Raw genomic sequence first — 24,152 nt, 5'->3', positions numbered from 1 at the left:
GTGCGAGCCCCAACACAGCCTGTCCGGCGGGGCGTTTGCTCACCAGCCTGGAATCCGCGGCCAGGACTAGTGCCGAGGACGTGCAGCCGGCAGCCTGCTCCCTCCGGTACCAAAGCCCGACTCCACGCAAAAGGGGAGGGGCTGGCGGAGGAGGCGGTACAGCCCCTGGGCCGGTGGGGACGTCCCGAAAGCCAGGCCCAGAACAGGGAAAGACTTCCCTAGACAAGCCTGGGGAACAGCAAGGTGGATGCCTCTGAGAGCGCCGTCGTTTGAGGCGTCAGCTTTCCACCGTCTTGTGTTTAATGCAGCCCGTTCGCGCTATCAGTATATTGAAATGTCTTGATGGATCACCAAAACCCAAAAACTTTAAATGACGTGTGTGCATCTCCAGTTTTAACGTAAGGAACCAAAAGACCTTACACCTTCTCGTAGAAATATTTATCATATATCTACATATGCAAAGTGTACTGAGCAAAAGAATGCCAAACTTCCTGGCCTGGGAGACTGACAATCCGAGTGTCACCTGATCCTAGGAGGTGGGGGAAGGGGGAAGACTTCGGAAGGAGTTTGCATTGTGGCTCAGTTGCTGGAATGTTTGCCTAGCAAGCCTGAGTCTGTAAATTGGGCTGGTTCACACTTGTAATTCAGCTCTAGGGAGACTGAGGCAGGAAGATCACTTTAAGTTTTAAACTACCCTGGGCCACAGAGTCATTTTGCCTCCAAAAGCTTAAAAAACAAAATGAAAACCAAGCCAGGAATGTGTTTGGTGTGGGGAGTGGGAAAGTGTGGTCCAAGCACTTCTATGAATCATAGAAAAATAGAACAGAGAAGACTGAAGTGTCTAACAAGAATGGATCCATGCTTATTTGTTTTTAAGATAGGGTGATGTGAGATTATATATATATCATATATGACATATAGAATGAAGAACCACAAATATATATATCCCAGGCAGGCTTCGAACTTGTCATGCAGCTGAGGATGGTCTTGAATTCCAGATCAACCAGCGATTGCGAGCATGCATCACCTCGCCCAGCGTATGCAGTGTTGGGGATGGCACCCTGGGCGTTGTGTTTCTGGGCAAGCACTCTGCCAATAGAAGAGATTTATGAAGAATTTGGCAAGGTCGCAAAGTCAGAGGACGTGGAATGAAAGGATCTCAGGATTTGTGGTTCTTCCAGGTTCCTGTGTTCTTGCACTCCTTCGATTACTCCAGACTTGGTTGTTGGGTTAACATGAAAACTTTGTCTGCTAGTACTACCATTGGGAGGTCTCTGACTTGTTTATCTCTTCAAATTCAGTAACAGTTCTCAGAACTGCAGCTCTCTAACTCTTGTGCACTGTTTTTGCCGAAGGAAGACCTGGGGCTTTGCTCTTGGGCCGTGCGTAGGACCTTCAGCCTTGCTGATTGTGCGAGCTGCGGACTGAAATAGTTCGCCCACCTCCCCCATAGATTATAAACTATGTGTTGCCGTTTCATAGCATGGGGGGGACAAGGGGACCAGGGCTTTACAAGTCTCCCAGCAGGGCCATGAATTGACTTCCGCTCTAGTTTAGTCCTCTTCTGCCTGGTGCTGTTGTGCTAACTGGGTCTCAGCAGGTTCTAGACTTCTCAACTTCCTTTGTTCTTACAGCTGCTACCTCTACTTCTTCCTACCCAAACTTCCTGGCTGGCTTAACTCTCAAGGAAGCTGCTGTCCGTGGGCTCTGCAAGGTAATATTTTCCAAGGAGAACAGTGCTCTCCTTGGCCACTGTGGAGAGGGAAGAGGGTTTGAGTGCAGGAGGAGTAAGCAAAGAAGCCCCTGTGAGTAATCTGCCCGTCTTCAACTATGTCTTTTTTTGTACCACGTGTCCCCAGAGCTCCCTCTCTAGCCTCTCTCCCACGTTCAGTGCAGACACGAGGCTGGAAGAACACCCTAGAACTACCACAGAAGCCGTTTCTATTCCAAGTCCTGGTGACACGTTCTCCATATTGTGTCTTTTATTGTGAGTCCCGTGGAACCCCTGTTTTGCCTGTTGTACCCTGTCCCCATCCTAAATGTGAGTTCTTGCTACAGGGATATGGAAAGCAGGAACTACTATCAGCCAAGACCTCTTAGGTGTTTCTCTTTGGGACTGTGTGTTGTGTCAGGAACATCCTCCTCCAACTCATTAGTTGTCCATAAAGAGAACAGGGACAGGGGTGGCTTAATGAGGCAAGGTACTCAAAATGGTTTGCAGACCAGCCTGCTAGTCAGGAAACTAACACATCTATATAGTTACAGCTGCATGGTTAATTAAGGAGCTTCTACCTGAATATGAACCAATGAAACATTTAATTCAATTGCTATGGCTGGGTTGTGTTTTTGTTTGTTTTTCGTAAGCAATAATTTTTAAGGTAAAGAAAGCAGAAGATTTAACTATAACTGCATGGCAGTATTTTGGCAACATTGTTCCACAGGACATCAGCATATCGATTAATCTTTTTCTTATATGTTCTGGCATCAGACAGCTCTGGCTTCTGCAGCGACTTCGTTGAAACTGCTCTAAGGATCCACATCTGGTGTTTTTGCCTGTAATTCTAGCACTTGTGTGGCTGAGGCAGGCAGACTGCTGTGAATGTGAGACAGCATGGGCTTTCAGAGTGAGACCCTAGGAGACCCTATCTCCGTTTGCTTTTGAGGGAGTTCTTGCCATTGTTGTTTTTGAGACAGGGTTTCTCTGTGTAGCCCTTTCTGTCCTGGAACTCCCTTTGTAGATCAGGCTAATCTTGAACTCACAGTTATCCACCTGCCTCTGCCTCCACAGTGCTGAGATTAAAGGCAAGTGCTACCACTCCCAGCTGAGATCTTATCTCAAAAAACAAAGAAACAACAAAAACCAGGTAGACAGACAAAGAAATAAAACTTATTTTTCCGGAACCAACTTCTGCCTTTCAGAAAGTCTTTATGGCACCAAGTTTTATCTTTTTGACATTTTCTGTCCCAAAGCTTCCTGAAGCTTTTCCTGCAAGGAGCTAGTTCTGTTGCTCACACATTATCCAGAATGGTGTGAATAAGGTGGGCTTAGGGTTGGATTTTTAATTTAATTTTATCTTTAATTTTGGAAAGAGTGTTTACCCTTTCTTGTAGAGCATAAAGTATTCACCATTGACTCCACTATCCTTGAGATAATAGGAAGACAAACTTTTTAATTTTTATTTTTGACAAGCTCTTTTTTATTCTTTTTGATTTTTCGAGATAGGGTTTCTCTGTGTAGCCTTGGCTGTGTGTGTGTGTGTGTGTGTGTAAGAGAGAGAGAGAGAGAGAGAGAGAGAGAGAGAGAGAAAAGGAATGTTTGTCCTGTGTGTGCAGGTATTCCAGGAATCTGGGAGGGGACATTAGATCTCCTGGAGCTGGAGTTAAAGGCAGTTGTGATGTGACCTCTGAGTGTGCACTGGAAATCGACTGTGGTCCTCTAGAGGAGCAGCAAAGCCTAGGCCAGCTCTCCACCTTTGGAAGGAACTCTCTTACAGCTTAACATTCACCGGTTTATCACATTGTGTTCTTAACTATGAGACAACCAATTGATCGCATAGGTGTACCCTTGGCTCGGCAAACTGAGTCCATGTAACAAAGCCAAGCGTGGTGGGGGCAGTTTAATTCCAGTGCTGGGTAGGTGGAGCTTCCTTGGGGCTTGCTGGCTAGTCAGTCTAAACTAATGGACATTCTTGAGACCAGTGAGAGGTCCTGTCCTAAAAATAAGGTGAATGGTTTTTGAATGATAGCTGAGATTGTCCTCTGACCACACACATACACACACACACACACACACACACACACACACACACATACACACACAAACACACAGTATCACACACCTGCACACACAGGAACATATATATACAATAAGAGCACTAAAAATTATACTGCAAACTTTCAAGTACAACACACATGTGCCATAAGTCTGTCTTTGAACTACTTTTTTATGCATGGTGTGATATGTTACAATTTCAACTTCTTATACTCTTAGAATTCTATATATATTTATATTTTATGTTAATATTTGTGTGTGTGTGTGTGTAAGCCACAGGTTGATGTTAGGTATCATCTTCAATTTCTTCTCTATATTGTTATTATTATTTTGGTTTTTCGGACAGTGTTTCTCTGTGTAGCCCTGCCTGTCCTGGAACTAGCTCCATAGACCAGGCTGGCCTTCAACTCAGAGATCCCCCTGCCTCTGTCTTCTGAGTGCTGGAATTAAAGGCGTGGCTATCTCTGCCTTGTTTTTTAATAGAATATCTCTTACTGAACCTGAGCTCAGTGACTAGATTGGCTGGCTGGTGAGTCCCTACTCTCCTCTCTTCTCAGATCTAGAATTACAAATACACACCTGTCCACACACACTTTGCTTTTTAAAACATAGGTATTGGGGATCCAAACTCAAGTCCTGAGAGACCAAAGATTTAAAATTTAGTTTTTTGAGGTATTGGTTCAAAGTTTAAAGCACAGACTGAACAAAGGCCAGACAGGTGGAGACATGTCCAGCCACCTGACTTGCCTTACTGCAATCTTTTTTTTTAAATTTTTATTCATTATAGTTTATTCACTTTGTATCCCCTCTGTAGCTCCCGCCCTCCTCCCCTCCCAACCCCACCCTTCCTCCCCCTTCTCCACCCATGTCCTTCCTCCAGTCCACTGATAGGGAAGGTCCTCCTCTCCTTCCTTCTGATCCTAGTTTATCAGGTCTCATCAGGATTGGCTGCATTGTCTTCTTCTGTGGCTGGTAAGGCTGCTCCACCCTCAAGGGGAAGTGATCAAAGAGCCAGCCACTGAGTTCATGTCAGAGACAGTCCATGTTCCCATTACCAGGAAACCCACTTGGACACTGAGCTGCCATGGGCTACATCTGTGCAACGGTTCTAGGTTATCTCCATGAATGGTTCTTGGTTGGAGTATCAGTCTCAGAAAAGACCCCTGTGCCCAGATATTTTGGTTCTGTTCTCTCTTTGCAATCTTTTCCTGCCCACTAGAGATAAAGTTGCCAGGAAACCGGCCCCTCTCACCTAGGACAGCCAAACAAGGGACACCAGACCATTAATGATTTGGAGGGCCTTCCTATAGCTGATCAATTCAAAATGTAGCATCTCCTTTTGTGTATCGACCAATAGATGCTTGCCAGTCAAGAATCCCCCTGCTTTGGGCATGGAGAGGGCCTGGAATCTTTAAATCTGACCCCTGCCGCAGGTCTGTCACTGGAGATCCTGAATGGGGGAGTGGGAATGAAAAAGGGGACAAGGGCGTGAGAAATGAAGACCAAGACAGTATCTCTTTTCAAAGTCTCCGTTTATTATTTTTAGTATATACTTTATATAGTCAGGGCGAAAGGAATGTAATTGCCTTTGGCAGGGTTACTAAGTGACTAGAAATCACAGGATGACCCACCAAGATGTGCTAATAATGGTTGTTTGGAAAGTTCCTCAGAAGAATTACTTAGGGAGCCCTGAGGGAGAGGAGGATTTAAGGTATTTCAGGAAGATGATCTTATCGAAAGCCCCAGGTCAGCCAGGAATGCACTATTGTATCCGGGCAGTAGGCCTCAAGCCAGACGCCAAAATTCAGGGGTCAGCAAGACACCAGAGGGCCCCCGACATAAATCAACCACCTAACCTGAGCACAAGGCTCTTTGCTGTCTTCGCTCTGTTGGGGAGGCTGTGCGAGCCCAGCTTGCAATAAAAAGATCCTCTTTTCTCACGGAACCACCGTTGTTTGTTTGAGACAGTCTCACGATGCATCCCAGGCTGGTCTAGAGCTCTCTACGTAGACCAGGCTGGCCTTGGCCTCACGGTGATCTTGACTGCTTTGGTGTTGAGATTAAAGGATTTTAGCACAACCAGCTATTGTTAGTATTTTTTGTCTTATTTTATATAAATCTATATAAATCTCTCTGTGAATTTCATATCATGCACCCCAATCTCACTCATCTCCTACCTCTGCTCCCTCACCCCTGTCAAAAGAAAAAAACTTCATTGTGAAAGCTGTTAGTATGTCCCATAGTGTCCCCTTTGTCCACACCCTGCACTGGCAGAGGTTCGCTTCGGTGAGTCAGTGGTCTGGCGCGAGGCCTCTGTGTTCTGCTCCCTCTCAATACTGGATCCTCGCAGGACTCCTCCCTCGAATACCCTGTTGTTGCCCTGGCTTCAGCATTTTACTTCCCCTTCAGATCACTAAATCAGTGTAACTCCAACAACCAAACAGATTTTATATGCAGCCACTGATAAGACATTTAAATGAGATCTCTCTCTCCCTTCCCCTCTCTCCCTCTCGTGTGTGTGTGTGTGTGTGTGTGTGTGTGTGTGTGTGTGTGCGTGCGCACCTGTTCTTATATCTGCAATAAAGTAGCTTCATCATGATCTCTCTTGAACTTTTCTGTGTGGTGAGAATTCTGGCTTCACCTAAGGCCTGGGAAGAGTCTGCCGGCTACGTTTGGCTGGAGTAGAAACAAGTCTTTTCTTTGTCTGAGATGGGATGGCTCTACCTGAAATGCAGGGCATGAGGAAAGGGTTAGTGCGTGAGATATCAGAAATAGGCCATCCATGTGGTATCAAAGAGGTCTTAATAGTGTTACCTTGACATTTAAGAATGGGAAATCATTGGAGGAATATTTAATGAAATCAAACTTTAGATTTACGCTTTGAAAACTGAATCTGCTACAGTCGCAGAAATTTGGAAAAATTCAGACGAAGTAATTTTAAAAATGAGTGCCGATTTATGAAGTATATTCATCCATGGAGGTGTAGATGAAGATCTAGTTGGATTTGAAATAGTTAAACCTTGAAAATAGGACAGTGTATGCGTGTCTATGAATTAAGAGGGGAGAGGGGGTAGATGGGGATATTCCTTGTATTTATCACTGAATGTACAAAACAAAAAAGCAAAAAGATAGACAAGATTTAGTTACTAGAATATTTTATCGATTAAAATATGGACAAGTTAATTATTGAATTATGATAAATTTTAACATAGAAGTTTATTCCAAACTTTAAAGAAAAAACTTTAAAAAGAATTTTGTTGTTGTTAGCATTTTCCTTCCTTCCTTCCTTCCTTCCTTCCTTCCTTCCTTCCTTCCTTCCTTCCTTCCTTCCTCTATTTCTCTTTTCTTCCTTTCCTCCTTTTCAACCTTCTTCCCTCCCTTCCTTTACCACCTGAGTGCATACATTCTCAGCCCTTCCCTAACTTTTTGACCTTGACCTTGTTTTCAGGGGTCTGCACCTCTACAGTATCACAAAGCTTGTGTTAACTAAGTGGAGCTGACATGCAAATGAAAGCACAAGAAACATTAGTGTGTGAAGTTGGGACTTTCACAATTTGTCTTAGCCAAAAGATCGAGGTGGGACTTCTTCTGATGTGATTTTGTTAATTAAGAATCTTCAGAGAATGAATGTACGTATGATAGTCGAATAGTTAGGCGTCCTGACAGGCAGACAAGGGGAGAGGCTATGAACAGGTAATAAAGATGGTGAACCTCCAAGATGGCCACCGATGACGTGCTGGCTCGCTACAGTCAAGATGTGGGCCACTCTGCCACCCTGTCTCTCTTCAAATTGACCAAACCCAAATGAGGGGAGGAAAACCCTTTAGACACTTTAAAAACTAGCCCTCCGGAAGCTGGGTTTTAGCTTCCTGCCCTCTGCTTTGTGGAGGGTCTTTATCATCTGTGTGGTTTCTCACCTCTAATAAAAGCCTCTCTTTAGCTCTGATTCTGCCTGCTGCTGTTTGCTGTATTCTTGATTTCTTCACTGATACCTGTTGCAGTTAACTCATTAAGTGGCAGAGAAACCAAACTTGATTGAGCTACCTAGACAGTAACACATACATACAGAAAGGAGTTTATTAGGTTTACTGACTCTGATAAGGCCTTATTTGCAGGGTTGGACCGCAGGTTTCTGCTCAGGAAGAGAAGATGACGCTGCTGAAGGTCAAAGTCTGTTTTGTACCCAAAAGAGCCTCCTGGTGGGGCCCACGGCTTCAGAATAATGGAGGGGATGAGGTTCACTTAGGGTGCACCTATTAAATGGCAGTCTCGTTATTAAAACAAACAAACAAAATTCACAGAAACATCGAGAATGTTTAACCACAAACATGTCTAGGGACCAAGGGAAGCTGACCTATAAGATTACAATGACAGCAAAGGAAACCCTTTAAATAATCATCTAATTTCATTTTCTAATTAGGAAACGAAGCCTGAGAAGTATCTGGACACCGGAATCTGATCGAATCCCGTCTTCACCTGAGTGGAGACCCCTGCCCCTCTGCCAACGACTCCCCAAGTTACTGCTCTCTTCGCCCCTCCCTGACCCAAAGAGTCCCTTACTTTTACATGGTGTGCGCTGATTCTCTACACCATGATCTTGGGATCTTGGGGACAGATCTCTGGGCTTGTTTGTGAGGGTTTGCTAGACAAGGACCTTCCTGACAGATCAGATAAAGAGGCGAGAAAGTGAGCTGAGCACACTGCTCATCTCCCTCTGCTTCCTAACCATAGATATATTGTGAGCAGCTGCCTTGAGCTCCTGCCAGAGCCAGAATAAACCCCTCTCTTTTCAAGTTGCTTTGGTACTTTATTGCATTAGCGAGGCAACTAATACAGTGTTTTAGACAAATACTGTATAAATGCATAAGGACTGATGTTCTGGTCATTCAAGTATTTGGCAGTTTTGTTTGTTTGTTTCCTTGTTGGAAACAGGGTCTCATTTAACCCAGGCTGCCTTTGAAATCATCTATATAGTTGAAGATTACCTTAAAATTTTCATCCATCCCCCTGCCTCCACCTTCCAAGCGGAAGTTACGGGGGTTCTAACTACACCATCCCTAGTTAATGCGATATTGGGGCTTGAACCTGGCCTTGTGTATGCCAGGCAGGCGTTCTACCAACTGAGATACATTCCTAGTCAGTGTTGTTACTTTTAATGTCATCATGTTTTCTGGTATGAGTTCTTTCCTTGTGGTCAGCAGTCAAAGCGAAGCAAGTGAGCTCTCTGTTACCTGCAGCGGGAGTTGGCCTCTCTCCTTTTTCCTGCCTCCACCAGGCGCTCTTTGGCTACAGTGAAGGGCCTGTCCGGGACATTGCCTCTCAGGTACGCACCTCCGCTTTGGATGGGCGTTGGCAGCACCGCCTGGGCACACCAGTGGTGTCATCTGTCAGTCGCTGCTGGGCTGCTCCCAGCCTTCAGAAGTCCTGTGCGATCTTGGTGGCAATCTTTCCTTGATCCCTAATCATGGACACTGCTTCTTCTCAGATGAAGGCTTAGGTTCCTGGCACAGTGTGCGGTTCAAAGAAAGTGTTTTTACAGTTGTCCTGGCCTGGAGTAATTTTTATTTCACCAGAAGTTAGGGATACTGGACTATGAGCAAAGCTTGAGGATTTATAATTATATGGATATTGAGAGAATCCCAGAGAGATTTACCAGGTGTTAAAAGTATGGAGGTATAACTGATATGTAGAGATGCTCACACTCAGCCCAGCATGGTGGCACACAGCTCTAATCCCAGCGCTCAGGGAGGCAGAGGCAGGAGGATTATTGTGAATGCAAGGCCAGCCTGGTCTACCAAGCAAGTCCAGGACAGCCAAGAAATCCTGTCTTGAAAACTTAAAAAAAAAAAAAAAAAAAAAAAAAGATGCTCGCAATCCTCTAAGGGCAAGCCTCCAAGAAAAATTTTTCAGGAAGGGAAATACATAGAGGAGGAAGATAAAGTCTCCTTTCCTCTCTCTCTTTTTTCCCCGATGTCTATGAAAGAAAAGGTGCAAGGAGGACATCGACTTGTTTGGCCTTCTGTGCATTTTGTCCAGGATTTAGACTCAGATGTGGGAAACTATTCACGTTATTTATTTACTTTAAATATTTTAGACTCGTTTGCAGTGTATTTTATTATATTCTTTCCTGTTCGCCACCTTCTCCCGGGTCCCCATCCCAAAGTTCACATTCTTTCCCTTAGAAAAGAAAAAGGAAAAGGAAAGCCACTGAAGCCTGGAGGCTATCTGTGTTTGACATCTACTCCTGAGCACAGCCTACCCTGGAGCAGTTGGTATAAACACTCTCACTTCGCAGAAGAACACTGTGATTTTTCGTCTCCCAGACCTAATGTTTATAGTTTCTGGACTAGGGTGGGATTTCGTGCTCACATTGCCTCCTTTGTTCTGGAATTTTTGTCTAGCTTGAGCTTGTGCAGGTCTTGTGTGCATATCAGCTCCTGCTGTTGAAACATCCACTTTCTGATAGAGGAGGACCTCCTCCCCTTCCATCTGACCCGAACCTATCAGGTCTCATCAGGACTGGCTGCATTGTCTTCTTCTGTGCCCTGGCAAGGCTGCTCTCCACTCAGGGGGAGGTGGTCAAAGAGCAGGTCACTGAGTTCATGTCAGAGACAGTCCCTGTTCCTCTAACAAGGAACCCCACTTGGAGTTGAGTCTGTAGGTTACCTCTGAGCGGGGGTTTTAGGTCCTCTCCATGCATTGTCCTTGGTTGGGTTATCATTCTCTTCAGAGTCTGCAGGGCTCAGTTTTATGGCTCTGTTGTTTCCTTTTGGAGCTCCTGTCACCTCGAGCTCTATCTATCTTCCCCTTTATTCATAAGATTCCCTGCACTCTGCCCTAAGTTTGGCTATGAGTCTAAGCCTCTGCCTCGATACTTAGATCAGTAGAGTCTTTCAGAGGCAGTCTGTGGTAGGATCAGAGTACTAGAGGAGCGGCATAAAGGGAGAAGAGGGAGGGAGGGTGGGACTGGGAGGAGACAAGGGAGGGAGCCAGAGACGGGATACAAATTGAATAAATTGTAATAAATGATAATGATAATAAAAAAATTTCCAGAGGGAAAAATAAATAAACCCAAAATGGGACATATATCTAGCAGAATATATATGTATATACATCGATTAGAATATATATGAATGTGTGTATATATACACATATGTATACATATACATATATTTATACATATATATATATATATATATATATATATTCTGCTAGATATATGTCCCATTGTGGTTTTGCTCCACTTTCAGGCTGAGTGTTTCAGGGTCTTTCGTTTGCCCAGTTGTGAGTCAAGCAGAGGCTTCTGTGCTGAGGGCTGAGTGATGACCTCATCTGGGAGTATAGCAGTTCATCATTAGGAGTCATTTCATGGTTATGTTCACTTAGTAGAATAATAGTAGTAGGTTTTCTTCCAGGTCTATTCTCAGACTCTTAGCCTTATGAGCAATATCAGGTATGGGTTTCATCTCACGGTGTAGGCTTCACATGAAATGAAAAAGTAGTTGCTTAGTCCTAACACGTGTGCCACTATTGCACGGGTGGGAATATCTTGCAGGTAATTTGTTATTCTTGCTTGCAAGATTTGTAGCTGGGTGAGGGTTGATTATTACTATTTTTCCAACAAAATCAAGCCATACCACTTTTAGGCATATACCCAATGGGCTCTACAATTTTTTAAAAAGATTTATTTATTATATATAAATGTTCTGTCTGCATACACGCCTCCACTCCAGAAGAGGGCAACAGAGCTCATTATAGGTGGTTGTGAGCCACCATGTGGTTGCTGGGAATTGAACTCAGGACCTCTGGAAGAGCAGCCAGTGCTCTTAACCCCTGAGCCATCTTTCCAGCAGGACTCTACATCTTAACAAAAAGAAACTTGCTCATCCATGTGCATTGCTGCTCTGTTCATAATAGAATTATAGATAATGAAAATGTGACACATTTACACAACAGAATATTATTCAACTGTTAAAAGAAATGGGCTTAGGAAATTTGCAGGTAATGGATGGAGCTAGAAACATCCTGAGTGACAGAAACAAATTAAACCCAGAAGGACAAACATATTTTCTCTTCTTCACAGATGTTAGTTTTCATGCTTTCCATGTGTGTGTTCATTTAGAATAGCCGCAGAAGGGGGCAGAGGATGTTCCAAGGATATAGGATATATGTACAATATAGTGTTCTAAAGGAATAATGGAGAAATTCACAGAGTGGGATTAAGAGGGAGAAGGGAGTGTGGGATAGAGAGGGAACGTGGAGAGACAGCTAACACTCAAGGCCTTTTAAAAAATTATATAAAAACCTAATGCTCTAGAAGTCTTCTAAAATGTATACATATATAAAAGAAATTAAATGGAGCCACTGTAGTGGGAAAGACCATACCCCAACTAGCACCATGCAATTTTATTTACTTTTAAATTCAACAATGAAAATGTTTCTTTTGTCTAGGGCACATTTATGGGGAAATTGGTCAGGTGAATATTTAAAACCCAGAACAGCCCAACCTAAATTATCAGTGTATTGGTTCTATTTCATAAAATTCAACTCTGTAATTTTCCTTTATTCTTAAAGATGTTTATGTGTAGATGTGTCCGTGTGTGAGTGTGTGTGAGCATGTTTCTGTACACAGAGCCTTAGTTGAGTGTCTTATTCAATCACTTTTTCCTGATTTCTTTGAGGCTGGGTCTCCCCCTGGATCTGAGACTTGCATTTTCTCAGCTAGGCTAGGAGCCAACAAGCTGCAATAATCCTCCTGCCGCTGTTCCCCGTGGAGCTGGGGTTATCGGCCTGTGCAGGCTGCTTGGCTTGGTATGTGGATGCTGACCTCTGGAGCAAATACTCTCACCCTCCACGCCCTGTGCTTCTTCCTAGCTGCACCCATGCCCCTCTTAACATGTCTGCCCTTCTTTCTTTAGTCCCTGCAGCCATCATACTCTAGCGGCACTGGCACGGTAGAAATTTGAGTGTTGGTGGTAAAATATGTGATGAGGGACATTAAAAAACTGAGCCCAGAAAAGAGCTGGTTGCATATGTGAAGCGCGCACTGAGGCAGGTTTCAAGAGGATGAGGCAAAGGTCAGGCTGGTACATGTTTGTCTTCAGCTTTCAGGTTGGTTTGTAGGGTTTCTAAGTCCCAGGGAGGACATATTCCTGCTCCACTGATTTGAAGCCGCACATGATGATGACTTGACTGAAAAAGGGTTTTTTTTGTTTTTGTTTTTTCATTGATGTTGATTTTTTTCTAATTTTGGTAGTTAATCAAAGATTTCATTTAGAAGTCAGCTTTGAATATTTTATTAAAGAACTACTTTTTTCTTTGTTTTGGCTTTTTCAAGGCTAAGTTTCTCTGGGTAGCCTTGGCTGCCCTGGAACTCAGTCTGTAGACCTGCATGCTCAGGGCGGGCCTCTGTGAAGGTCTAGGAAGAAGAATATGAGGATTTCCTCTAAACAGTGCTGTTTCTCTCTGTTCTTCAATCCCCGTCAAGGGCCTGGGGTTTGGGAAGTGTTGGGTTTGGACAAGGCAGGCAAGATTGGCGAGCCAAGGCTGGAGTGACGTCCTGCAGGCTAAGCTGTGAGTGGAACTGGTGCCAGAGACACGGGACGGGCTTAGACTAGTTTCTGTAAGTAAGTCTTCAAGGCTAGGGTTAGAGAATGGAATGACTGTGGATAAATGGGATAAAGGAACAGCGAGACAGGACAGAGTTTGGCTCTGAGGATTTTACCTATTTTAAGGGTTTCTAACATCCATCCATAGGATATGTCTGGGATGATGAAAATATTACAATGAGTTTGCTGCTTATTAAAATTAAAAAATTTATTTATTCTGTGCGTGCACCTGTGTCTGTCTGTATGAGAGAGAGACAGACAGAGATGGAGAGAGACGTGGTGGGTGTTGTGTGCGTTACAAGTGTCGCAGCATGCGTATGGAGGCAGCTTGTGGAGTCAGTTCTTTTCCACCTTCTGTGGGGATGCTGGGACTGCGCTCAGGGGGTGGGTATCTTCGCCCACTGAGACATTCACTTGACCCAAGCTCTGCTACTTATGAAGAGCTTGTAAGCTCTCCACTTCTGTGAATAGAAAAGCATTTTGGGGATATAAAAGTATGTGTTCAGTATTGCACAAGTAGGACACAGATAAAACTCATATATGACTTAGCTCTAAAAGGCATTTTTTGTTTAAATTTTCACTTATTTTACTTTATTTGGTTTGTGAGACAGTGCCTCACTCCACACTCTAGGCTGGTCTGGAACTCACTGTTTGATCCAGTCTGACCTTGAACCCATGGAGACTTTCCACGTACTCAGGTTATGGGACTTAGTCATTGTGTCATCCAATCGTGTTGGTTTTTAAGCTGTTCTCAGGACTGTACTGTGACTGTAGAATTTGTGAGTCTGCATGTACCCGGGCGTATGTGTCATTGTAAGGTGTATTCCACTCCATTCTGTATTCTCCCACTCCCTTTAGCCGTGCGTTAGTTACAGTGGCGCATAGAGTGGAGGTAGCGTGGAGGCAGTGGAGTGAGAGGGTGTGTCCCTGTCAACAAACGTCAGTGCTTCACGTGTATATCATCAGGTCGGTAATTAGTGTTTTATAGCGGTTGAACTTTAAGTAAGACAGTCAGGCTGTGACTGTTGAAGTATCTCAACCTCAGGCAAGGTAGAAGGCCGAAATCAGTGAGCCAAGCTGCGTTGAATGCCGCCGCACATGGTGGGACCCTTCGCCCAGGCTCGGGTGTTGAAACGTTTTCGGAAAGACTTTCAGCCAAGCCAAAGTGAAGGGAGTGGGCAAGGGCAGTGTGTCCCAAAAGTGTGTTATGCTGTTGGTGAGAACTTCTTGGGAAGTGTCGATTAAAAATGACAGTATGACCTTGCTTATATCCTTAATAAACATAATTTTAGTTTTCTATGTGGCTTGGGACATGCTGGCTTCCAATTTGCATAGACTTATCTTGCTTTACATAGAAAGTATTTTATATAAATATATATTATTAAATACAATAAATATACATTAAATATTAAATTTATATATTAAACACATTAATAATTATATTAATTAATATGTTATTTATATAGAAAGAAAATCAACAATAATAAAATGAATTATTTTATAATTATGCATTAATAACTAACATGTTAACATACTTTACTAATATATTAATATATTAATATGTAAATTATTGTATTATATATAAGCATATAATTATATAAATTACATATAATTATATATTATAATTTGTAGTCAGAGACACTTAGACTGTGAGAATATTCATTTTTATTGGGCTTATTTATTGATAATCAGTTTATAAGTGTCCTTGAGTGGCACCATTGTGTAGGAATGAGGACATTATGAAAAATGAGCAAAATTGACACAATTTTGTCGTTACATAGGTTGTTGTCTAGTATGGAAGAGGAATTTTAAATAAGTAGTATAAGTTTTTGAATCTCGTACTAGGAGAAATATAATTTTCCGATATAGGGAAGTCTGGACACTGTCTCCGTGGACGTCTTTCTTAAGCGCACGGAGCGGACTGGGCTTCTCTGAGGCAGCAGTGATGAGCGGAGCATAACTTTGCTGGAGGTAGGAGGACCTGGAGGACCACGTGAAGCCAGGGAGACCTGTGTGCTCAGACTCGGTAAGCGTGGGCATGGCGGGACATGTGCCCTGTGGCGTGGGCACAGCAGTCATCTGTGCCCGGCGCTTCTCTTCATGCGCCGTTCAGGCCTGAGCTACCGTGCGTCAGACTGTGGCTCTGGAGTGGTTCACAGTGTGCCACTTCAGCCACGGGATGAAGAAAGACATTTTAAAAAGTCTTTTTTTTTTTTAACTTCTTTAAAATTTTTATTCTTTATATATGTTGCATCCTGATTGCAATTTTCCCTACCTCCACTTCTCCCCTCCCAGCTACCCCCATCTCCCCTGTCCCCTGATCCATTTCTTCTTTGTGTCCCTTGAAAAAACAACATCCCAGGGATGTCGACTGAACAGGGCATAACAACTCACAACATGACTAGTCACACGCCCTCATATCAAGGCTGGACAAGGCATCCCACTAGGAAGAGAAGGGTCTCAATCACAGGCTAAAGAGTGAAAGACAGCCCCTCCACTTCCACTGTTAGGGGTCCCTCAAGAACGGCAAGCCATGCCACCATAACATATATGCGGAAGACCTAGCTCAGAGCCATACAGGGTTAGTGATTACAGTCCAGTCTCTGTAGTCCTGTGAGTCCTGCTTAGTTGATTCCGTAGGTTGTGTTCTCATGGTGTCCTTGACCCTCCGTCCCTCTGGTTCCTAGAATCTGTGAAGAAAGACTTTTTTTTTGTTGTTGTTGTTCTTTTGTTTTGTTTTTTCAAGGTTGGATTTCTCTGTTAGCCTTGGCTGTTCTAGAACTCACTCTGTAGATGAGGCTGGCCTCTGTCTCTTGAGTGCTGGGATTAAAGGTGTATGCCACATACTTTCCAGCATGAAGAAAGACTTTAAGAAAAAGGATTGCAGAGGGTCACACGAGTGCAAACATCTGCAGTTAATAAATAGATACCAAAGAATTGGGAAGACTTGCTTGGATGATAAAACAAACAAACAAACAAACAAACAAACAAACAAAAACCCAGGAAAAATGGCTGCCTGAATATTGTGTCACAAGAGGACAGTAAGTTCAGATAATTACATGAAAAACAAAGATTCAGAAAGGCTGGCGAGATGGCTGAGTGGGTAAAAGTGCTTGCTGAACAAGCCAGTGACCTGAATTGGATCCGAAAACCATAGAACGGTGGAAGGAGAGAACCAGTTCCACACAGTCGCCCTCTGACCTCCACGTGAGTGCCGTAGTTTGCTCACACACAATGAACAAGCACATTAAATTCTAGGACACGCCTGTGAGTGACACGACTTACATTTTCATTATGAGTGTTTCCTTAAACAGTACACAGTTCTCTTTCCTCTATTTAATGATTACATACTAATTTCCTTAAGCTACTTTTAAGCAGCTTTATTTAGTTAGTGAACTATCGTGTGCTACACCTGTGCAGGGGTTCTAGGTTATATCCATGAATAGTCCTTGGTTGGAGTATGAGTCTCTGGGAAGTTCCCTGTGTTCAAATTTTCTGGTTCTGTTGCTCAAACAAATCTTACTAAGTTTTGTTTCTTTGTTATTACTTTTAACTCATTTAGAATCAATAAATTCTGCATTCTTCCACTAGAGGTCGGCCCAGCATTATTTTTAAGAAGTACAGTTGGCTCAGTCTCCACTACTTACAGGAGATTTTCCTCCTGCATCTTTAGAGCAGACTGGAGGCCCAGCTTCAGGTTTTGTTCTTTGTGAGGAGGCATCAGGTATGCCTGTCTCAGAGAGCGCTCGGGTCTGCAAGTTCAGGGGACAATGGCTGAAACTGGGCTGGGGTTGGTGTTTGGACACATTTGGTCTTGCTTATTTCTGCTTATTACTATTCTGTTTTTACTATTCTGCTTTTCACTGTCTTAAAATCTCTGCTGGATCTTTGGCATTTCACAACATCTGTGGGCACCACCTGGTAAAGGGTGGCACCGTGAAAGAGTGCTGGTCACGGAATCTAATGATTTGGCTCTGCCAGTTACTAAAGCTGAAATCATTCTTGGCCAGATACACGACTTCAGTTTCCCCAAACAAAAGCAAAACTCTCTCTCTCTCTCTCTGAGACGGGGCTTCACTGTGTATCCTTCCTTGGCTGTTCTGGAACTCACTCTGTAGACCACGCTATCCTCAAAATATCAGAGATCTACCTACCTCTGCCTCAGTGTTGGGACTGAGGGCTTATACCACCACCACCTGAAGACAAAATTCATTTTTAATGAGGAGCTTCTAAATGACATAACACATCAGAGCCGCTGGAGCGTAGTAGGCATCTAATTACCTCGTGCTCCCAATAGTGTGACATTCTCTTTAGTGTCTCCCTCTTTCTGGATGCAGTTAGAACACTTTCCCCTACTTTTCACCGCACACCCATACAGTAATGAATTACATAGAGACAGGGAAAACTCGGCCACTTACATAGGATTAGCGTTTTATAAACTGATTTGGTTTCTAGAGACACTTGGGAATCAACACCAGGCATCTGATGTTCTTTCTCAAAGTCGTGAGCAATCTCTTGGGGAGGGGATGTTTACTACATTAATTTTTGTGAGTGTTTTGATTGCATGCGCACATGTGATTTATGTGTGATTTATGTGTGTGTGTGGTGCTCACATTGGTCAGAAGAACTGGATTTGGCACAGGGCAGGGGGTTACCACACCCACGGCAATGGGTGTCAGAAATTGAACTTGGGTCTTCTGGAAGAGCAGCCTGTGCTCTAAACCCCTGAGCCCTCTCTCCTGCCCATGAGTATCGCTCTTAATAGTAATCTGATTTTCTTTTTTCAAATATAGGAAAGAGAACTGGTCGCCAGGAGGTTGTGGAGAAAGAATTACCACGCAGTTCCTTGTGCTCACCGTACTATTTGCTTTTAGGACAGAACTGTCCCTCAGATCTCAGTGATCATGCACAACATGAGTAGCTACAACACTGGCGCCTTCACCCTGTCAGGCATCCCTGGACTTGAGCAGTACCACGTCTGGATCAGTATCCCGTTCTGCTTTATCTATCTGGTGGCCATTGCGGGCAACGGCACCCTTCTCTACCTCATTGCAGTGGAGCACAGTCTCCACTCCCCCATGTTCTTCTTCCTTTCCATGTTGGCCGTGACTGACCTCATACTGTCCACAACCTGTGTCCCCAAGACCCTCAGCATCTTCTGGTTTGGTCCTCAGGAGATGAGTTTTCCTGGCTGTCTGACGCAGTTATTCTTTCTGCACTACAGCTTCGTCTTGGACTCGGCGATCCTGCTGGCCATGGCGTTTGACCGCTATGTGGCCATCTGCTTCCCCTTGAGATACGCCACCATTCTGACACCCAAAACCATTGTCAAAGTTGCTGTAGGAATCTCTTTCCGAAGCTTCTGTGTTTTCGTCCCATGTGTTTTTCTAGTGAACCGCCTGCCCTTCTGCAGGACACACATCATCACCCACACCTACTGCGAACACATTGGTGTGGCCCGGCTGGCCTGCGCAGACATCTCCATCAACATCTGGTATGGATTTTGTGTCCCCATCATGACAGTGATTACAGATGTGGTCCTCATAGCCATCTCCTACACTCTCATCCTAGGTGCTGTGTTCCGCCTTCCCTCCCGAGACGCACGCCAGAAGGCCCTGAGCACCTGCGGTTCTCATGTCTGTGTCATCCTCATGTTCTATATACCAGCATTCTTTTCCATTCTCGCTCACCGCTTTGGGCGCACCATTCCTCGTACCTTTCATATAATGTTTGCCAATCTGTATGTAATTATCCCACCTGCGCTCAACCCTATGGTCTATGGAGTGAAGACCAAACAGATACGGGACAAAGCCATTCTTCTGCTCTTTCCCCAATGGTCCCAATGACAGATGTCTGAGGTCTCTGGAGGCCAGTTCATAAAGGACAGTAGGTAAACGGCTGAATCTGCAACCACTGACCTCCAAGAGTGGACACATGGAACTATTTCTTCCTAACCAGAAGTGGGGGGTTTGCTTTCTTAGTTATTTTATACAGAAGTCTACTCATCCATTTTAATTTTAAGAAAAGAAGCTCAATTTAGAAGACAAAAGATAAAAAGTTTATAAGATAAAAGATATTTCTTTCATTTCTGAAAATAAATAACTTATCTTAAATAATTATGTTGCAATTCTTTTTGGTTGTGCTAAGGTAATAAATATTTATTTAAAATAATAAAATGATTGCTATCCTATTTTCACTTAAAATATTTCTGAGGGAGCCAGTTAGTGGTTGCACAAGACTTTAATCCTAACACTCTGAGGCAGAGGCAGGGGGATCTCTGTGAGTTCAAGGCCAGCCTGGTCAACAGAGTAAGTTCCAAGCCAACCAAGGCTACACAGAGAAACCCTGTATCAAAAAAAGATGCAATTCAGCGCTTAGTTAACATTTTTTCTGAGGGATTGTAGTTATTTTACCTTAACTGTGTATTCCTACATCACAGTAGGGATCTACTGCTTATTCTGTATGTTACTAGATTTAAAAAGTTCAGTTTATTTGTATGTGCACGTGCATGCGTGTGCATGCGTGTGCATGCGTGTGTGTGTGTGTGTGTGTGTGTGTGTGTGTACGTGCACATGCATGCCACAGCTTTCTTGTGGCCAGAAAAGAAGTTGTTGGGAAGTAGTCGTCCCTTTCCACGCCGTAGGTTCGGGGAGGAAATGGGGTTTCTGACTTGGGGCAACTTTACTTGCTGAACCATCTTGCTGGCACAAGTTTTAGAGTTGAAATATGGTTTCTAGCTAACGTCAGTTATGTGTCTTGTTATCTACCAGGTGCATGGGCAGCCTTTACCAAATAAATGAGTAGACAGTCTTAGAGGAATTATTAAATCAGTATTGCACATGTTATTTTTTAGGAGAGGAATAGGGCAATGTCAAATTTAAAAAAAAGAAAAAAGAAAAGAAAAGAGATGCTGGAGAGACGGCTCAGCAGTTAGGAACGCTGGCTTCCCTTGTAGAGGACCTGGGCTTGATTCTCAGCACACATGTGCCAGCTCACAACTGTCTGTAACTGCAGCTCTGCGGCATCTGGCGTCTCCTTTAGGCTTTTGAGTGCGCCAGGCATGCACATGGGGCACTCACATAAACCTCTCATGAACATTAAAAAAAATCTTTAAAGAAAGAAAGAAAAGAAAAGAAAAAGATAAAGGGATAAAAGATTAGAATACCGTTCCGTAGGACCATGGAACCAAGGGAGCTTACTGGTAAAACAAAGCGAAACTAAATTAGAGCTCAAGTAGTTGGCTGAGGACTGTAATTAAAACATGAAAGATTAAATCAGACATAAGAAAATTTCCATTTTAGTCCTTTAGGTGCCTAGACATCAGAAATAGTGACAAGGTTTCAGATTAAACAAATTGCTTAATACAAAACATGGAACTGTATTGTGGAACCTTTTGTCTTAAGTTATTTTACTTCGTTTGAATTTCTCCAAGGCAAAGAAAGAGCAGGGCCAGCTTCCTGCTGGTGTGCCGTTCCTTGATCCTGCTAAGGGAATGATAGGTGGGAAAGAATAGCTTCCTAATGTTCTTTGATTAGGAAATATCAGACGGCGTATTTTGAAGATGTGAATTACAAATAAATAGAGTAGGGTATGCCTATTTTAGTCCAGTGAAAACCGTTTAGATATACCAGGACCTTGTTTATATTGGCTCAGGTTCTAATGACAAAATTGGGCTCTGACTTCTGTGTGTCCCGGATGTAACCAGGAGTAAAAGAGGGGAGGAAAGAGTGTTGGCTATTTCATGAAGGCATAGAGAAGTCAAAGAGAAGAATTACGTATGTCTGAGTCTTAAGCCAACCTTGCTAGTCATATAAAGTAATGACCCAGGGAAAATTGGCTATAGTGTATTTTTAAACAGTATTACTGTATATTAAACGGACATTTAAATAATTAGTCTTACAATGTTGGATACTGAAAAACACCCTTTAACATGTAATTATTGGTAATATTCTGCGTCTAGCCAGAAGGAGACCCAATTAAAGTTTAAAAAAATGTGCCAAGGAGATGATGGCTCAGTGGCTAAGGTTTTCGGTGCACAGGTGTGCTGGCCTGAGTTTGGATCCCGCAGCCAATGTAAATGTTGGTGCGTGCGTGCGTGTGTGCGTGCGTGGCGTGCTCGCAGTTCCAGCTGCATGAGGTAGAGACAGGATCTTCAGAAAAAGCTGGCTAGTGATACTAACCGTATCTGTGAGTTCTGTGTTTGAATGTGAGAGCTCACTTCAACAAATAAAGTGGAAGAGTAATTGCGGATGATTCCTGACCTCACCTGAGGCCTCCGCTGCCATGTGCCACACACATGCAGACAGGCGTGCACACACTGCACAGGTAGAAACGAAGAGAAAAAGTACTGAAGGAAAACAAATTTGCAGTTATTGTTGAATATGTTTTTAGACATAACATAGCTATCGGAACTAGGTTCACCACACTTATGGAAATTAACATGGCCATTAGAATTGGTCAATAAGAGCCTCTTCAATATAAATGAGGAATGACTGAATGACTGAATGAATGCACAATGAAAGGATGGCAATGACATAAGGGTCTGGATGTAATGTTTACAGGAAGATAGATTGCAGATAGCTGGACTCTGAGATGGGAGTAAAAGAGAGATTTCAGTTAGGTTATGGCAGAGTCAGATTGCTCTCTCTCTAGACAGCACAGTCTGTCTGTAGTATGGAAAGTACATAGAGAGACAAAAGTGAGAGTCAGTAAGTTTATCCTATATAATATGTCTAATATCCACTTATGAGTGAGTATATACCTTGTGTGTCTTTCTGCTTCTGGGATACCTCACTCAAGATGATCTTTTCTAGTCCCCACCATTTGGCTACAAATTTCATGATTTCCTTGTTCTTAATTCCTGAGTAGTATTCCATTGTGTAAATGTACCACAACTTTTGTAACCATTCCTCAACTGAGGGACATCTGAGTGTTTTCCAGCTTCTGGCTATTACAGATAAAGCTGCTACAAACATGTTTGAGCAAATGTTCTTTTTGTATACTTGAGCATATTTTGGATATATGTCTAGGAGTGGTATAGCTGGGTCTTGAGGTAGCACTATTCCTAATTGTCTGAGAAAGCACCAGATTGATTTCCAAAGTGGTTGTACAAGTTTACATTCCCATCAGCAATGGAGGTGAGTTCCCCTTTCTTCAGATCCTCTCTAGCATGTGTTGTCATGTTTTTGAACTTAACCATGCTGATGGGTGTAAGCTAAAATCTCAGGGTCATTTTGATTTGCATTTCCCTGATAACTAAGGACATTGAGCATTTCTTTAAGTGTTTCTCTGCCATTTGATGTTCCTCTATTGAGAATTCTAAATCTGTACACCTAAAGAAACTAATCAAGAAATAGGACTCTGGGTAAGATGCTCAATCCTTATTCAGAAAGGCAAAGAGGGTGGACATCAGAAGAGGGAGAAAACAGGAAAAAGGACAGGAGCCTACCACAGAGGGCCTCTGAAAGACTCTGCCCAGCAGGGTATCAAGGCAGAAGCTGAGCCTTATAGCCAAACTTTGGGTAGAGTGCAGGGTAACTTATGTAAGAAGTGGGAAATAGTAAGACCTGCAGAGAACAGGAGGTCCACAAGGAGAGCAACAGAACCAAAATATCTGGGCACAGGGGTCTCTTCTGAGACTGATACTCCAACCAAGGACCATGCATGGAGATAACCTAGAACCCCTGCACAGGTGTAGCCCATGGAAGCTCAGTGTCCAAGTGGGTTCCATAGTGATGGGAACAGGGACTGTCTCTGACATGAACTGATTGGCCTGCTCTTTGATCACCTCCCCCTGAGGGGGGGGCAGCATTACCAGGCAATAGAGGAAGACAATGCAGCCATTTGTGATGAGACCTGATAGGGTAGGGTCAGAGGGAAGGGGAGGAAGACCTCCCCTATCAGTGGACTGGGGAAGGGGCATGGGTGGAGAAGAGAGAGGAAGGTAGGATTGGGAGAGAAGGAGGGAGGAAGCTACTGGTGGGATACAAAGTGAATAAATTGTAATTAATAAAAATAATAATAATTAAAAAGAAAAAAAAACAGAAATCATATATTTGTGGAAGGAAAATTTTAAATGACTGTAATTAAAATTAATAAATGCCAAAAAGTGGGAGCCAGAACAACCTTTGATTTATGTGGTTTAGTTTTATTCACTTAATTTATGTCTACTTTACCTGCACGCGTGCCTGTGTAGCACATGCGTGCCTTATGCCAGCAGAGGCCATGAGAGAGGGTTGGATCCCCCAGAACTGGAGGTACAGAGGTTGCCATCTGCCTTGTGGGTGGTGGCAATCAAACCTGGGTCCCCTGGAAGAGCAGCCGATGACCATACACACTGAGACATCCCTTCAGCTCTGTCTTTTCTTACCTGTTTTTCTTGGGTGTTTTGCCAAATAGATGAAAAATAGCATATGCACAGGGGTTTTTCGGATGTCATTATTATCACAGACATCTAGAACATCATCGTAAGTTCTCTATCTGGTAAGTGAGATCTGGTAAGTGAGTACAGGCTTGGCTACATATCACAACACACGTAAAACAAACCCCAAACCAAAAGTGCAGCCTGTCTGTGGGAGCAGTGGCACAAGTAGAGTTAACAGAAACATCTCTGTTCCTCCTTTGAGACTGAGAGGAGAAAGCCTGTGTTGTATACTTGAATATATGCCTACAAGTGGTATAGCTGGGTCTTGAGGTAGCACAATTCCTAATTGTCTGAGAAAGCACCAGATTGATTTCCAAAGTGGTTGTACAAGTTTACATTCCAATCAGCA

General features: G+C 43.4%; 1 protein-coding gene across 1 annotated transcript; it reads left to right on the top strand.

The window, feature by feature from the left end:
- The first annotated feature begins 18,284 nt into the window (after positions 1-18,284).
- On the top strand, positions 18,285-19,226 carry LOC129688516 (olfactory receptor 52H1-like). Its single transcript, XM_055623387.1, has one exon. The coding sequence runs from the start codon at positions 18,285-18,287 to the stop codon at positions 19,224-19,226; it is 942 nt and encodes a 313-aa protein (XP_055479362.1).
- Positions 19,227-24,152: the final 4,926 nt, after the last annotated feature.

This window comes from Psammomys obesus, unplaced genomic scaffold (genome assembly GCF_907164565.1).
Source record: "Psammomys obesus unplaced genomic scaffold, mPsaObe1.curated_primary_1811, whole genome shotgun sequence".
Classification (NCBI taxonomy): Eukaryota; Metazoa; Chordata; class Mammalia; order Rodentia; family Muridae; genus Psammomys; species Psammomys obesus.
The sequence above is the reverse complement of the archived record's forward strand: the minus strand, read 5'-3'. Positions and strand labels throughout refer to the sequence as shown.